At 37.5% G+C, this 18,706-nt stretch overlaps 1 protein-coding gene across 1 annotated transcript; it reads left to right on the plus strand.

The window, feature by feature from the left end:
• Nucleotides 1-235: 235 nt before the first annotated feature.
• LOC139150177 (uncharacterized) lies at nt 236-18,364 on the plus strand. The gene is made up of 9 exons (XM_070722387.1): nt 236-472; nt 8,464-8,612; nt 9,834-9,896; nt 13,602-13,863; nt 14,645-14,701; nt 15,221-15,331; nt 16,354-16,470; nt 17,528-17,666; nt 17,904-18,364. The coding sequence occupies exons 4-9, from the start codon at nt 13,615-13,617 to the stop codon at nt 18,362-18,364; spliced, it is 1,134 nt and encodes a 377-aa protein (XP_070578488.1). The 5' UTR covers nt 236-472; nt 8,464-8,612; nt 9,834-9,896; nt 13,602-13,614.
• The last annotated feature ends 342 nt before the right edge of the window (nt 18,365-18,706 follow it).

The following is an 18,706-nucleotide window of genomic DNA, read 5'->3' on the forward strand; positions in this document are numbered from 1 at the left end:
CGAAACGAATCAAACACAAACTCGACACAAAAAAACATTTTGGATAGTTAGGTGGGGAGCCTCTTTCACATTTTTACATACGAAAGATTTGGATTTTTTGTTTCACTCAAGGATTGACACTGATACTTGACTTCTTTTGTCACCAAAGTAAACAATCACTGTCTTGAGTGACAGCTTACGCTCTGCATATATACATAGAAAAGGAACACGTCATGGGTAATCCATGCATAAATGCATGTCAATTAATCAGGTTCCCCGTGATTTTCACGGGTTGAAGCGGTTTGAAACCGGACACATCCTGGCGGCAGTACTTGGCATGCACGCGGCCGATATGGTTGTTTGTGACAAGAGAAGTTGCGCAGCATTTATTGTAACTGGGCTCAGAAAGGGCCCTGTCGGCATTTTTTCACATGTGGATGGTTGCTGAAGTACTAGTTATATTTTGCTCCGGCCGTTAATGTGAGATAAGTCGGTAAGGCGTATGATGATTGTTTCCTGGGTTTACCAATGAGGGAATGGGAGCAATGTCAAGGTTTTTCACAAATTCATGTCGTCATCTGGCACATTTAAGCTGATGATAAAGTATCGGGAAATTCCTTGACCTTTAGACTTAGCGAACCGTATCTCAAACGTGACATCTTGTTGAATTAAGGGTTTTATGTCAGACTAAAAAGATATATTTCTTTAAGAGAAAAAGATAAGTGTTAGAAACTGACACAATAACATTTCGGATATCACAGTAAATTCACACGTTAAGTTTTAAGGGAGCCTTCAGCAATGACAGAGGATAGGCCAGGGTTTGGGGAAGGTCACTTTTGACGCTCGCGGTCAATATGGCTGTTTGTGATAAGAGAAGTTGCGCAGCATTTATTGTAACTGGTGGACAAGGGGGCTTTACGGCATTTTTTTCACACGTGAGTGGTTGGTGAAGTTATATTTTGCTTCAGCCGTTAATGTGAGATAAGTCAGTAAGGCGTATCTTGATTGTTTTCTGGGTTTATGTGACCGAAGAGGGGATGGGAGCAATGTCAAGATTTTGAAAGATTTTGCACAAATGCATGTCGTCATCTGGTAAAGCTAACGATAGTGTATCGGGAAATTCCCTGACCTTTAGACTCAGCGAACCGTATCTCAACCGTCACATCTTGTTGACTTAAAGGGTTTTATGTCAGACTAAAAATACATTTCTTTAAGAGAAAAAGGTGAGTGTTAACAAAATTTTATTTGGGGTATCACAATAAATCCGCACGTTTAGTTTTAAGGGAGCCTTCAGCAATTATAGTGGGATAGGCCGGAGAATAGGGGAAGGTCACTTTTTAGAAAACTGTCCAAAGGGGAGCGTCACTTTTTATAACATATCAGGGGAGGGTCACTTGTAACAGAAGCTGATTTTACGGCCAAACCTTTGATTTTCCGTGTGATATTTCCTCTATAGGAAATCACCGACGATATACATAGATTCTTAAATATATGCAAATTATCGACAAGCTTCACAAACAAAGGGGATGCATTGGTATCCTGCATTAAACACCTTGAACAGTCCAAACTGATAGGAGACAAGATTGAAAATATATTTGACAGGTGGCAAAGTATATGTCAATTATCAAATATCTATAAACGCACAGATGTTGTTAGTTTTACGTTTTATATTGGACAAAAACTTGTTCATCGTTCTCTCATAGATTATCATGTATAGTGAATCACATTTTAATGAAATTCCTAAATCCAATTTCTTACACACATCCACTTGTAACACACCCTACTGTCATGTTTCTATAATTTGTACCGGTTACTGTAAATCTTCATTCTAGTAATTCGCCAAATTTAAACATTTCGCCTCTTGGGCTTGAAATTCCACGATTTAACGGAGGTGTAATTCTTCAAAATTGGCGGCAAATTACATTTTCAAGTCTTTTTGTTTTAAATTCAATGGAAGCGCCATTCCAGGCACCCGCGTGTCTCGTGAATTCCTATGATTATGCATGGAATGTCTCACGCAAGGTTGGACAATAGAATGACAATATTGTCGAACTTTTACCAGAACTGTAGCCGTTAACTATCGTTTTTCATATTTTCACAGCTTGGATTTAAATAATGGTGTTGTGACATGTCTCATGCATACTACGTATTAATCATTGTGAAACTAGCGTTGGCAAGTTTTCTTGTCAACAAAGTATTGTAAATTTGAGAGTCAGACTTTGGGGGGGGGGGGGGCTTGGAGTGAGCATATCTCCAGGCTCTCGGAGCCAAGAGTTGCCCCAGGCAGCCATCAGGCTGACCTGGGCAAATAAAGTTTCGAGCGCAACGTTAATTTCTGTGTCGCCTGATCTATATATTTACTTTATCTACGCGTACTGTGGTCTGAAGTTCCCCTTAATCCTGATTCAGAACATCATGAACTTTTCCTTTACAATTTGATACTACTTTAGTCAAGTACATTAATATCAATAATCAAGAGTACATAAATACACAGATTAACATAACTTTGTATTGGAAAAAATATTCATAGTTTCCTCACAGACTACCATGTATGGTAAATCACATTTCGGTGATCATATTGTTGTGTGTGAAAATGTCTATAGCTTGCCTGACAGACTGCCTTGTATCATGATTTGATATTCTTGAATGAAACACAATAACGGTCACATCTTGCCGCCTAATAGATGCGCCAAGTATGACCCTCCCGCAAATCCATGACCCTAAAATGCTTGCCTGAAAACTACGACCCTCCCTTCAAAAACACAAGCCCTCCCCCTGTGATTTCTGTCCGTAACTTAAAATACAAATGTTATGTAAATTAGCTTATAAAGTTTTAGTTATTCCTCAGGAAATACTGCAGTATTTAGGGAGGTTCAAGTTTTATAATGTCGGAAAAGAGGGGAAGGTCACATTTTAGACACGAGGATAGGGGTCACATTTTACAGTAGAGTTGCGCACGGAGTTCCACTGACCCCCATTGTAATTAATTTAGGTTTCTAAGATCGTTGCCTTCTAAAAAACATCTCTGAAGGGTACTCAATGAAGGCAAACATGAACGGGGAGGCTCCCTCGAGGACAGCAGCGAAGGTAGTGTTAAGGAGAGGGATATAATAATCTAATCCGTGACAAATTAAGATTTCCTTGAGGTCAATGGTCGGGAGATAGTTTAATGGAAAAATTAAGAGAAGGAACTCATTTTGCTTTGATGCAGCTTTTTTACTTTACAAGCTGTTTAACAATTGAATTGTTGAGGCATCATCCGATGAGAGCACTGCCTCTAAAGCAGCAACAACGATAGTATCACCATCCACCTCGAACACAAATGACGTACAAACCACTAAATCTGCAGCTGATAAAGCAACTACATAGGCCTCAAATGCAACTGTACCGACACAGGTCGCAGAAAACGCAAATTCGAATTTCACTGCAAACAACACTGTTACAAACATAACTGTAGCACTTGATACAGCTGAAACACCAACAATTTGGGATCGTCGTCGTAGAGGGCGCAATCGCAAAGTCTTTGAACTATCATTATCTTGATACTCATTTTATGAGGTCATTTGATTAGGATTGTTCGAACGTAAAATATGTTGAAAACTTAAAGACTTATAACTGATTAAACATATTTAAATACTCATTCACATTGAGCTAAATAAGGTTATGACAAGTCTGCTCTTCGTCCACCAATCAGAGTTCAGGATTGCCATTGCCGTTACTATTCAGTAGACCATTGTGGTCATAATCTTTAAGCCCCCGCTCATTATCAGATTTATCTAATATAAATATTATTTACTTGATGAAATATCCAATGGAAAACAAAAAAATGACAAACTGTTGATGGGCTGTAGACACATTCGCTAATGCAAGAACCTGGGATTGAGAAGGGCCTATAAACGATTATTGCCTTTAATTTGTTGACAGGGTATGGCAACTACACCGTGTGCAACAAATTACAATTCATTCAATGCCTTAATGGCAAAACCTGATTAACTTTATCAAAGCCAGTTTATGAAAGGTGAAGCGTGCAACCTGCAAAACGGAGCATTAAAAACGACCGTAATTGTCCTTTTTTCTCCGAATCGCTCTAAACAGATAAAATAAATTTGTTAGTTTGATTATGCGTCAAACACTGCTGGGCCAAGCCCCTCGTGTTACATCGCATATTCGACCAATAGAATGACTTCATCAGATGTTTTAAGGTCAAAACCTTGACCCTTGTGTCATTTGACAGTTTCACTTCTCGCAGTGTAATTAAGGAATTCGAGCACATAAACTAAAATGCATGTTCAGCTCTTTCGAAACCGAATTAACACTTAAAAAAGATAAAGGTACGCTCTGTTTTACAGATTCAGCCCTGAAATGGTTTCTAATTACGGTTACTAATCCCATGTGTCCATGTTGTTCTGAAGTAACAAAACTGATCCCTACGGATGTGAGGCGTCGCTGAACCTTCATTCGCTTGTGGCTGTTTGTACGTCGGGGCAGCCCTGGCCCTGTGACACAATAAAAAGGGGAAGTAATGAACCAAAACAGCACGGTAAACACGTACCGCTAGTTTTACAACAGTTTCCAACTCAATAACAAGTTCAGTCGATTGAATAAATCAACACAGATTGCCACAACTCCATTTCAAAATACATGACTGCTATCCTTTATACTGATCCATAATTCAGCGCTCATAATTATCTTTGCTGCATCTAAAAATAAAGGAGTGACGCAAAAGAATATGTTTTCAGCGGTATACAAGTGATGATTTCCGAAAGAAGTTATCTGCTGTTACATTGGCCACCACGAAATGTGTGACTATAGACTTAAGACCTGCGCATATAATAAACATCATATAAGCAATATACTTTGTGAGTCTCTAGGTCAAATCTTCTGTATGACAGCATTTTCACTAAGAATGTGTTCCGTACCAGTAAATGGCTGTTCAAAAGTTTCATCTTAGAAGACTGGTACCACATTAAAATCAGGACCCACGCGGTCAATATGGCTGTTTGTGACAAGAGAAGTTGCGCAGCATTTATTGTAACTGGGCGGAGAAAGGGCCTTGTCGGCATTTTTTCACATGTGGGTGGTTGTTGAAGTCATATTTTGCTCCAGCCGTTAATGTGAGATAAGTAGGTAAGGCGTAGGGTGATTGTTTCCTGGGTTTACCAATGAGGGAATGGGAGTAATGTCAAGGTTTTGCACAAATTCTTGTCGTCATCTGGCACATATAATCTGATCATAAAGTATCGGGAAATTCCTTGACCTTTAGACTTAGCGAACCATATCTCAAATGTGACGTCTTGTTGACTTAAGGATTTTATGTCACACTAAAAAGATATATTTCTCTCAGAGAAAAAGGTATGTGTTAAGAAACTGACACAATGACATTTGGAATATTACAGTGAATTCACACGTTAAGTTTTAAGGGAGCCTTCAGCAATTACAGGGGATAGGCCAGTGGTTTGGGGAAGGTCACTTTTGACGTTCGCGGTCGGGGGAAGGTGGCTGTTTGTGATAAGAGAAGTTGCGCAGCATATATTGTAATTGGTGGAGAGGGGGGCTTTACGGCATTTTTGTCACATGTGAGTGGTTGGTGAAGTTATATTTTGCTTCAGCCGTTAATGTGAGATAAGTCGGTAAGGCGTATCTTGATTGTTTTCTGGGTTTACCGAAGAGGGGATGGGAGCAATGTCAAGATTTTAAAAGATTTTGCACAAATGCATGTCGTCATCTGGCAAAGCTAACGATAGTGTATTGGGAAATTCCTTGACCTTTAGACTTAGCGAAGCGACGGTATCTCAACGGTCACATCTTGTTGACTTAAAGGGTTTTATGTCAGACTAAAAAAAATGAATTTCTTTAAGAGAAAAAGGTAAGTGTTAAGAAACTGACAAAAAGACATTTGGGATATCACAATAAATCCACACGTTAAGTTTCAAGGGGGGCTTCAGCAATTATAGGGGGAAAGGCCGGAGAATAGGGGAAGGTCACTTTTTAGAAAACTGTCCAAGGGGGAGCGTCACTTTTTATAAACGTATCAGGGGCCAAACCTTTGATTTTCCATGTGATATTTCCTCAATAGGAAAACACCGACGAAATACATTGATTCTTAAATATATGCAAATTATCGAGAAGCTTCACAAACAAAGGGGATGCATTGGTATCCTACATTAAACACCTTGAACAGTCCAAACTGATAGGAGACAAGATTGAAAAATACATTTGACAGGTGGCAAAGTATATCTCAATTATCAAATATCTATAAATGCACAGATGTTGTTAGTTTTACGTTTTATTGGACAAAAACTTGTTCATCGTTCTCTCATAGACTATCATGTATAGTGAATCACATTTTAATGAAATTCCTAAATCCAATTTCTTACACACATCCACTTGTAACACACCCTACTGTCATGTTTCTATAATTTGTACCGGTTACTGTAAATCTTCATTCTAGTAATTCGCCAAATTTAAACATTTCGCCTCTTGGGCTTGAAATTCCACGATTTAACGGAGGTGTAATTCTTCAAAATGGCGGCAAATTACATTTTCAAGTCTTTTTTGTTTAAATTCAATGGAAGCGCCATTCCAGGCACCCGCGTGTCTCGTGAATTCCTATGATTATGCATGGAATGTCTCACGCAAGGTTGGACAATAGAAAGACAATATTGTCGAACTTTTATCAGAACTGTAGCCGTTAACTATCGTTTTACATATTTTCACAGCTTGGATTTAAAATAATGGTGTTGTGACATGTCTCATGCATACTACGTATTAATCATTGTGAAACTAGCGTTGGCAAGTTTTCTTGTCGATAAAGTATTGTAAATTTGAGAGTCAGACTTTGGGGGGCCTTGGAGTGAGCATATCTCCAGGCTCTCGGAGCCAAGAGTTGCCCCAGGCAGCCATCAGGCTGACCTGGGCAAATAAAGTTTCGAGCGCAACGTTAATTTCTGTGTCACCTGATCTACATATTTACTTTATCTACGCCTACTGTGGTCTGAAGTTCCCTTAATCCTGATTCAGAACATCATGAACTTTCCTTTACAATTTGATACTACTTTAGTCAAGTACATTAATATCAATAATCAAGAGTACATAAATACACAGATTAACATAACTTTGTATTGGAAAAAAATATTCATAGTTTCCTCACAGACTACCATGTATGGTAAATCAACATTTCGGTGATCATATTGTTGTGTGTGAAAATGTCTATAGCTTGCCTGACAGACTGCCTTGTATCATGATTTGATATTCTTGAATGAAACACAATAACGGTCACATCTTGCCGCCTAATAGATGCGCCAAGTATGACCCTCCCGCAAATCCATGACCCTCCAAAATGCTTGCCTGAAAACTACGACCCTCCCTTCAAAAACACAAGCCCTCCCCCTGTGATTTCTGTCCGTAACTTAAAATACAAATGTTATGTAAATTAGCTTATAAAGTTTCAGTTATTCCTCAGGAAATACTGCAGTATTTAGGGAGGTTCAAGTTTTATAATGTCGGAAAAGAGGGGAAGGTCACATTTTGGACACGAGGAAGGGGTCACATTTTACAGTAGAGTTGCGCACGGAGTTCCACTGACCCCCCTTGTAATTAATTTAGGCTTTCTAAGATCTTTGCTTTCTAAAAAAAACATCTCTGAATGGTATTCAATGAAGGCAAACATGAACGGGGAGGCTCCCTCGAGGACAGCAGCGAAGGTAGTGTTAAGGAGAGGGATATAATAATCTAATCCGTGACAAATTAAGATTTCCTTGAGGTCAATGGTCGGGAGATAGTTTAATGGAAAAAATTAAGAGAAGGAACTCATTTTGCTTTGATGCAGCTTTTTTACTTTACAAGCTGTTTAACAATTGAATTGTTGAGGCATCATCCGATGAGAGCACTGCCTCCAAATCAGCAACAACGATAGCATCACCATCCACCTCGAACACAAATGACGTACAAACCACTAAATCTGCAGCTGATAAAACAACTACATTGGCCTCAAATGCAACTGTACCCACACAGGTCGCAGAAAACGCAAATTCGAATTTCACTGCAAACAGCACTGTTACAAACATAACTGTAGCACTTGATACAGCTGAAACACCAACAATTTGGGATCGTCGTCGTAGAGGGCGCAATCGCAAACTCTTTGAACTATCATTATCTTCATACTCATTTATAGAGGTCATTTGATTAGGATTGTTCGAACGTAAAATATGTTGAAAACTTAAAGACTTATAACTGATTAAACATATTTAAATACTCATTCACATTGACGTCCGAAGTTTGCTCAACACATTGTGATCCCGAAATATGTACATCACAAATTAAAACTTTTCTATAAAATAATGAACAAAACATGATGAAGTAACACAAACACACACGAGAAAAGCATAACTGTTCAGTGACTGAAATGTTAATGACAACTGTATTTGATTTTGATACAAGTTAGCGTAAATTTATTAGACTCTATCTCTCCGTTATTTACACTAGATTCAGAAGAGGGTCACAACTCTACTTATATCATGTCGTCAAACAAGAAACTTAACACACACCTTTGGTTTGATGGATGAAGAGTACTTCCAATTACTGTTTGTAGACAGTATGCATAAGCGTGCAGACATTCAGCAAGTAACGAAAAGGTCATTGAAATGTATATTACAATGCGTGGATGTGTACAAATTAGTACGCGATTCCTGACTTTTTTATTTCTGTGTCAGTTTCTGTTCAGTATTGGTCACTGTGGTACACTTAATAAGCAGCATTATGTTTTTAAGTCTTCCCTTTCAAGGCAATTATATTTCATTATTCTGCCCCTCCTGAGGTGTTTGTGCACGTAGTCTTAATTGAATGGTTTCCTTTCTTCCACCACGCATTAAGAGATTGGGTGCTTTTATGAAAAAAGCGTTTCTTTCATTGACTGTGTGACTCGGCTGCTTTACAATCCCCCGTTCTCGATCGCACGAGATAATTACTCGGAGCTGAATGTTGCGGCCATTAAGGTCGTTCTAACTAATAGTCACCCTATGTCAACAGGTGTCATGCTTACGACGTAAAGATCGCACTATTACTGAATGTTGAGGTAGAACATAATCATTCTGAGCTACCCTTACTGTTTTCTTGGCCTTCTTAAATAACAAGATCTACAAAAGGACTATATTATAGGATCGAACGTACTATTTCTGCGAGTTGCTACTTTGAAACCCTCCAAATTTTCATGTCAGCAACGATCGCTTTATTACTGTTGAGGTAGTACATATTCATTCTGAGCAACCCTTACTATTTTCTGGGCTTTCTTAAATAACAAGATCTACGAAAGGACTATGTTATACGACAAAAAATACTATTTCTGCAAGTTGCTACTTTGAAACCCTCCAAATTTTCATGTCAGCAATATCGCATTGCAGTGCGAGGGCGGTCTTTATTTGGCTTGTTAATTTGTTTACTTGCAAGCTGTGAGTGTGGTTCAGGAATATTCAATAGCGGCGGGTGACCAAGCTTTGTACACAACTTGCAATGCAAGATATTTTTCTAACTTAGTGAACAAAGTTTTAATTCTAGGATCGTGTCACTCATTAATGGACGTTTAGAGTTAGGCATCATACGGGCATTTAAGCAGTACCGTCCGAAAGGCAAGTTTGTGCCCTGAACGTCCCATAGGAAGAATATCAAACAAATGATTTCAAATTCGAGTTAATAGCAAGGAAGGCGGATTTGGTCAATCTCAACAAAGTTTTTATTCACTTACTGATTTACTAGTTACGTTGCCACGTAGGAAACGTAAATTGACATGTTCATCAGGGTTTGCAATTCCTAACATTTTTTCGTTGAGATAGAGATACTTCTGACGTCATCTATTTCAGCGCTGACCGCAGAGGGACAGAAGGAACTTCAAGACTTGACATTGCGTGAGTCATATCAGCCAGGTAGGTCATATCGATGCTGCGATAGCGTTATCCAAGGATACTAGGCAATCATAATATGTAAAGGGTACATTCCACTTTATCAAACTTGTGCATGAATTCACACACATTTCATTGTCATGTAGTCGTGAGACATAGATACACTGTTGAGGTTAGAAGGGCGCTCATGAATTTGTAAGGTATGAATAGCCAATGATAAATTACAAGCTAACAAGACCTATTATGAAGAGAAAGGTCCCCAAACCCCGATCACATAAAATTGATATTATTACAGTATTGCCTGAACAATATGACATATTGAAAATATCTAGCTGAGAAAAAAATTAATTCTTAATATTAATGGTCTATCTTATCTAAAAGAGCAAAGGTCTACGTGGCAATATTACATTGGAACGGATTCTGACAGATAGCTATCTTTCTTACTGAGAATTCAAATATACAAATTCTTACTTCAGCTATTTTCCAATGCCTTAAAAAATTCTGATACTGAGAAATCAGTGCAAGTAAGTCAATGAAGAACAAGAAATCTGTAAACAAACAAACAAACAAACAAACAAACGAACGAACAAACAGGACCATAATAGAATATGGCATAGCGTAAGGTAGGGCGATACAGGATCCCTTGTATAAGGATGGGAAGATTATCATATCATATCATATCATATCATATCATATCATATCATATCATATTATATCATATCATATCATATCGGATCAGATCAGATCAGATCAGATCTTTGTATAACGCATCCTCTTTCATATTATTCACTATAGTACAATATAATACAATAGAAAATATTACAACAGAAGAGCCTTTATTATCCATTTTTGAAGATGTACTTCACATACTCAAACCAAAAGACAACGAATCACAAATTCTGTTCTAATATCTGAAAAAGTACGTCGTCAAAAAACGACGTAAATTTATTGCCGACATGAGAAAAGACACTACTGCTGATGTAGTCCACTGCTGTCATGAAGAACGAACGAATTTACGCTTGGCTATCCGTCTGTTGCTTTGTCTATTTGTACGATAGAGTTGCTTTTTCGGCAACACCACAAATAACGGTCATTCTGTTCGATCACTGACTGGCACACTATCTTGTTTTATCTGATGAAGTCACTTTGCCGAACATGTCAATGTACGTTATTGGTCCAAGGGTGTTTCAATGTGTGTGTTGGCGCTACGCCAGTAGGTAAAGGTTTGCCTACCACAACCTTACTGATATCTAGTCAATAATACTGGTGTCACCTTTGCTCCAAAGGCCGAAGTTTTCTTTTATTTAAATGAGAACAAGCTAGAGGCTATATTTGATAGATCTCATCTAATGAACTTGTGTAAGCACGTAATTTCTAATGTTTAACCTTTGTACCCTCCCTGTATACATAAATTGGACTCGTAGTGCAAAGTAGGTGGTGAATAAGGTTCAAGCATGGGTCATTCGATCATCGTCCATTGTGATCCTTTTAAACATGTCTTTTGGCTTACCTGTGGTCATCAAACTTTTCGTTAACCAGTTCACCCCGATTCCCTGTAAGCAGGTTCACACTGGGCATTGATAGCATTTGGATAGGCTGACTTATGGCGGTGAGAGGTTGTGGCTAATTATTCCCTATACAGTTGGATATATAAGCGATGGATACGGTGATTGAATTAAAGTTTACAGCATCACATTATCGAAAGTGAGATATCATGGTGCTATGTACATCAACGTTCTCGACAAGCAATGTATAATTATTGATAATGTATGTTCAATCCTATTTCAATCCATATTCAGTGTTGTTACCGACAGTGAAACGGTATTTAACGCAATACTGCTAAATTAATTACTAAATCTATGGGATAAACATATTTTGACATTTCCTTGTTAATCAGGTTGTTTTTGTTGTATAAAGAATGGCTTCTCCCGTTGAGTGTTCTAATCAACGTTACCTTATGTACATGTGAATGGCTTCGGCGATATGGCCCTTCTGTTAGCACTGATATCCCCTTGTACCGCGTTCTGACATACTTGGCGTACTTTTTGCACGTACCAAATCGTCGTTTGCATTTGATCTCATCTAAAACGTGACTTCCAGTATGCGATTTATAAAACATGACACTATCCAATTCTGACACTCCGAATTTGAAAACTTGGAATGTGTGTATCCCATAACCCCTTTGTCCAATAGACGTCCAAGCATGTTTACCTAAGTTCACATCCATTCGTTTATTCCATTATCATTGTTAATCATTCTTTGGGATTTGACCTAATTTTCCATATTGCAACATGTTAGGTCTTGCTCTACAAAAGAATACCACTTTTTGTAATTAGCTCTTATTAAGCACAGTCTGTCAGTTCAGGGGTATAGATATATGCTATTTGTACTCTCATTTGCAGTGAACAGACTATTATGTGTTGAATTCAAAGATCATACCGTTCTACACATATGCACTTCTAACCACTCTAATTTAGTGAAGTACATTCATACCAACAACAAAGCATATATTGATGCAAACATATAACTAATTTTGTATTCATTCGGAAAAAAAATTATTGTTAGCTTTCCCAAGAGACACCCTGTGTAAAATGTCAATATCATATATGTTGCACACACATAAAATTATAATCACCCTAACATAGTCAAGTACGTTCAAATCAATAATGTAGCAGATTTAAATACACAAATTAAGCTAATCTTGTAAGGTGGAAAATTCTTATTTTGAATGATATTATATAGAAATGTCTTGTAAAAAGTGTTCACTTTCAATCATAGTTCTCTAGTCAAGTATAATTACCTTTGAAGTTAGATATGGAATTCGTCGAGCGTCATACGTGTACTTTTAGCCTCATTTGCTCTTGCTTTGAATGCGGGCGAATGCATATATATACATCGCATATCATATACTGTAACACTGTATATATTATATGGATAATTAGATGAATGTACACACACCAGAAGAGTGTAATCAGTGCAATTTATTATGTACACATTTAGCTATTAAACCTACTAGATATAAAAATTCACATATTGTGGTATAGCTATTATAATTCGTTTTATTGTAACGTTTCTAAAATCTTTAAACAAAGAGAAAATTTCACATAATGAATCCCAGGCTTAATTTGCAAAACAAGGCACTCTCTATCTGGAGGTTTGTATAATATTTACCATTTCCTATTCCCTCCTCAACTACCCTCATATAACTGAAGGCTCCGTAAATACGCATGATAGCACAGGCAAGATCGTGTCTGCCCGTTGCTCATGACGGCAAAATTGATTACATCTCAACAACATCACATTCATTAACACAAATCGTGATCTTGTCTTTGCATTATTACTTAATCATAATCTATGTTAAGTGAGATATATTGCTAATTTGTAATTACCTTCTATATGCAAAATTGGATGGAATACTTAGTGTATTTCGAACGGGATGTGATAATATATCTTTGTTTTTAGCACTTTTCTCAGAGTATAAGTTGTAATGCATTCACAGCTACATGAACTGGACTTTTGTAGTTGTTCAGCGACAAAGAAAAACACGGTGATTCTTTCGCTGTAATTTGTTTATGGTCATACAATCAGGATGATAACCTTAAAAACTATGTTCTTACACATGGGCTATGTTATCAATTTAATTGGCTAGAGCGTGCAAAAATTAGATTGATTATTGCGTTCTGAAGAGCATATGATAATCTTTTTCGGTTTTTAACACCTTTATGTCAGAGTATTCGTTATAATGCAACCACAGCGGGATGAACCAAGCCAGTCGCATGTACCAGGGCAGCAATCATACACATCTCTAAGTCAGCAATTGCAGGGGACAATAAGGAATGATACAAGACCAGGCTTTGCCAAACGAACCATCACTGGACTTAGTTTGTGTCAACTTCTTCTAGGTGGTATTGCCGTGGCTTTGGGAATAACAGCAATATTTATTGGATGTTTTGATTCAACCATCGCTTGTGGAATATGGTGTGGCGCATTCGTAAGTGATGCATTTTTATCTTAATTTCATGTAAAGAAAAAATACCGCTTCACGGCGATTCTTGACGCCACACAATCTTGTAATGCTTGGCTTTCCTATAGATAATTTTGACTCAATTTTAAACTTGCTGAGAATATTAAATTTCCGTCTTGTCGTTAGCAAACAAATACTCTCCCTTGGAGCAAAGAGAGAATAGATGTACTTCCACTGGCGAATGTCTGTCAATATCGGAACCGTGCTTCTATGAAATAAGAAAACTTTGCATGGTGATTCTATTTCTATTCCTAATTATGAAAGAACTATTCAAAAGTTTAGGAAAACAATATAAGTTATGTTAAAATAGAAATGCTTTTCTGAAAACTTCAATTAAAGAACCAAACAAACAGGTTACTTACCATTAAGGAAAATAATATAAATATAATTATGTTTAATACTTGTTTCCGATATGCACATGCGTATTATATGACGGTAATTGAGTCATTATAGGCGATGCAAATACTGTACTTTCCTTTCCTGTATTGAATATTATCATAGGGCGTGTATTGAATACTCTGATTCACGTACCTTTAAATTGTTTTGCAACTCACATATATGACCATGGAGCAAAGATGGAGATCTGCAATGCGCTAGAAACATTTTCGGGGAAATTAAATACAATAAGATAAATAAATTATCGAGCTTAATTTTTGTACTCCTCTAATTTTAAGGGGAACGTAAGGAGTAGGAATGAGTTTGGTAATGTTCTTATTAATAGTGGCTCATCAATCCCTTAATTTTCCAGTTCTTGGTCAGCGGTGTATTTGGACTTTTCGCTGCATTGACAAAGGCTAATGGATTGGTGAGTATCCTAATAATAGAAATGCTTCCCTGAAACATTAATAAAACAACCAAACAAATACTAGGTTTACTTACCATTAAGGCTAGTTGATTAAATTTTATGAAATCCATCATTACAGTACTTAATTTTCCAATTTACAGCACATTTCTTTGTTTCCGGTCAGCCCCCTTAAAATCTGGTGTTTGGTGTCTAGTTTAATGATGTTAAATGAAAACGTTGTGCCTGTTATCGGCCAGGTGACGGATAATGGAAAGATGATAATCAATACATTCTTTCATAAATTCGGTTTTAATCAATCTGTGCGGTCGGTCGAGTCCGCTAACTCTAACTTTTAGAATGCGTGAATTAAACGAAATTCACTCTGGATCAAAATCTATACATGTATATACGAAAACCCTCCTCAATTTGCAATGGCAATGTAAAACAATACTTTGTCAGCTACTTATGTCGTGTATTATAATGATTTAGCCAAGAAGGAATAATTTTCAAAAACTGACATCCGTTTATTCATCATTGCAGATTATAGCGTCAATGATTCTTTCGGCAGTGTCAGCATCTCTGTTTGCGCCTGTACTTTTGCTCATGAGCGTATTTATGATATACGAGGATCATTACTGGTACTTCCCTGATGTAAGTATTTACACAAACCGAGGTGACATGACACACCTACATATATGGGGGGGGGGTAGTGATAACCCTGCTGCACATTAACAAGTCTTGAAAAGTGGCCTCTATATGAGACAACAGTGGAAATTATCCCGAGGCATTTTAATTTTCTCTAGTTCTTGACTTTACTTGTGACTTGGAGCTAGAAATGACGTCTGATAAATTATCATAATTGATGCCTTTCTCATTAACATCGAAATGAAAAATGAAAGAGAGAAAAAGGCTTTACTTCATCACAAGTAAAGTAATGGAGATGGTGACAATTAAAACCAGACTAGAAATCAAATAAAGACAAGTAAAAGTATGTCTTATCAGAAGTATCTTAATTGAAATAGCTCTAGCGAGTGGGCATGCCTTTAACGCTTTGCGATTCCAAATGCGCCCGATTTGATATGCCACCGTGACAGTAAGTGGAATCAACATAGCGTTCGATACACGTCACACCGAACACAGGGTAACTTTATTCGTAATGCTACTTTCTGTACATCTTTTGTTGTAACACGTGGGGACTTTTTGAAAGATTTCAACGACTACCAATTCTAGTAAATTATGGCAATTAATTTTGACGGCCATTAGATGCGCGTGTCTGTCGATGGGAAACAATGCAAGTTATAATTCACAGTTTGTGAAGTTACACTATCATATTTCAGCAACGCACTGTCGAGTGTATTCATATCAAAACATTTGTAAACATGAGTACAGTAGCATTATGTGGAGTTTATTTGTCATGACGTTTCTTATACTTAAAAATTCTCCTGTACCTATAGTTGTACTAACTTAAAATGTGTAGCTTTCTTTCCAAAGATTTAAGAATTAAAAAATAAAAAGTTCTTAGTCAGTTTTTTGTATATCTTATCAAACGTTCCCTCTTGTGTTGATGATATCTAATATTGAATAGTTTTTTTTTTCATGATCATATTCGGTTACTACCTCACACGGCAAATGAACTATTACTAATGACTTTAATACTCTCTTACACTACATAGATCGGTCAAGTTGTCTTAGACTCTTTCTTGATGATTGTAGCCGTCGCAGAAAACGTCATTGCTGTAATCTCATCAGCTTTCTGTTGTAGAGCTGTCTTTCATAACCAACTTCTTAGCGTAAGTTATTTTTCAATATTAACGGAAATATAGAATCTCTTGTGACATCACTACACATCCACTTTGTACAGACTGAGATTAAGCTGTTTGCTCCCGCATTTCATTTTATTGAGAATGACCTACTGGTCTCTTGGTGCCTGTTTCAGTATATCAAAACATTAAATCTGTTTTTAAATGGCATCCCTAAATTCCTGGTCCTTGCACAGACGTTTTTGACATTGGCTATTTGGATGGCATTAATCCTTCGCTCGCCCTCTGAAAGTTATATTAACTTGTTCAGTCTATTTTGACATACGGCTAACGAAAAAATGCGACGGTCCTCAGACCCCCTTTTATGGCATTAATACTCACTACTTGCACAATGCTAGTCTTTCTTACGTGAGCCAATGGAAGCCCCATTTGTCTTTGTGTTTATCATACGTGCACAAGTTTGTTTGTTTTTTTTCCGAGCGGGTAATACCAAACGTCGTCCGGATCCAGTGTATATTTTATTCAACGTTTTTAGTTACATTTATGTTATACCTTTTTGTGCAAAATTTTACCGAACTTCCTTAAATCCATGCTTTCATCTTGAAATTCAAACGTTATTTGGCCTACATACTTCTCGCAAGTATTGATTTATGATCTTTTATGTACATATATTCAAATGATTTTCTCTGATTTTGATAAAGATTCCTGGTAATGTTAAAACTATTGCACAGCCACTCCACCACGTATTGTGATTATTTTGTCTGTGTGTACGCGGATGTGTGATAGTGAGTGTACGAGCGTGAGTGCTTCATGAACTCTACAACGTGTGGAGCGGTCGCAGTCAGAAAAATGTAACAACTTAGCCCGGTTATTGAACCACGCTTTTTTTAGAGTGGGGATTTGGCCGAGCGGTTCTGTCTGTTGCTTCTTCGCTAGTTGGCTGGATGCCGTATGTTGTGAGTTTTCACTCGATTGAAAACACCATATTGTAATATTTTGATTGCTTATCCTAAACCAAATCTAAGTAATCGATCCTGGACTGTCTCTAGTTGCTATACTAATTTGAAATAATATTATTCCTTTATAGTTGTTGAATCGTACGTTTCCCTATGGTGTTCCCAATGAGAGACGGAATATTCAACAGGAAGATCCCATGGAAAGAATGGGGCTAATTAATAATCCATGGGTCGTGTCGTCTAGCATCCAGCATGAACAGCAAAGAACAGGTGAGGCTACATAGTAAAGATTAGAAAGTAACTCACGTTATTTGGATATAGAACTTGATGATTATGCAAATGGAACATCTAGATCTTATCTTGGAAGCGCGCACAACGATGTACAAAACGACGACAAATTTCTCTACAAAAATGATCATGACTGTTGACAAGATTTTATTTTTATTTTTTGTGTTGTGATTTGTTTGCTCAAAGAGTTTTGACAAATTTAATGCACTTTGCTAACAGGTCATATCGGATCAACACGAGGTGCGGTCTGTACCAATGCACCTTGCGCCATTCCCTATTACCAGGAGGTCCCAGGATACCAACAAAGGACAGGCTGTACCTGTTTGCACCGGCCCCAGCAGATGTTTCACTATCAACAACAGCCTTCGTTTGGACAACCGCAACATGTACACCAACCACTGTCGCAGCCACAAATTAATCAACAGCAGCATACTGAATCAGGCAAATTACAGAGACCCGGGCCACTGCAGCAGCAATCGCAGGTGCTGCTCACTCCACAGTCCGAGGTCCAGGAGCACCAACAGTATCAAGGAAATGACATCACCAACGTAGAGGGCGCAGGCGTAAATTCTGACGGCAACGAAGCTGCCTCCGCCGCTCCAGCTGAGTACTGTGTCAACGATGATATGAGATCTCCTTTAGTGAGAACGAAGCTTAGACACAACATTTCCGCGCTCTGACTCTTGATCAATAAATGTTTCTACTGTGATCATGTGGCTATAAATATGGCTGATCTAGACAATGCAGATTCTCGGATCAGTGCATCTAACGTGTTATGATCCACATGACAATCAATTTGGTCATTGAAGTCAACATAGAAAATGAACAGAAAATAGAAACGCAAGAAAATGTACTCAGACTCTTATAATGTTACAATTAACACGATTGGAACTAATTTAGGATAATTGGATGGTGAAGTAATGTCGATATAATCTGTAAATGTAAGGTCATCTGAAGTTCTTTTTTAAGTTACACTCTTGTTTTTATGAGCAATTTGTAATATTGCGACATTTAGCTATATG

Source organism: Ptychodera flava, chromosome 2 (assembly GCF_041260155.1).
Source record: "Ptychodera flava strain L36383 chromosome 2, AS_Pfla_20210202, whole genome shotgun sequence".
Classification (NCBI taxonomy): Eukaryota; Metazoa; Hemichordata; class Enteropneusta; family Ptychoderidae; genus Ptychodera; species Ptychodera flava.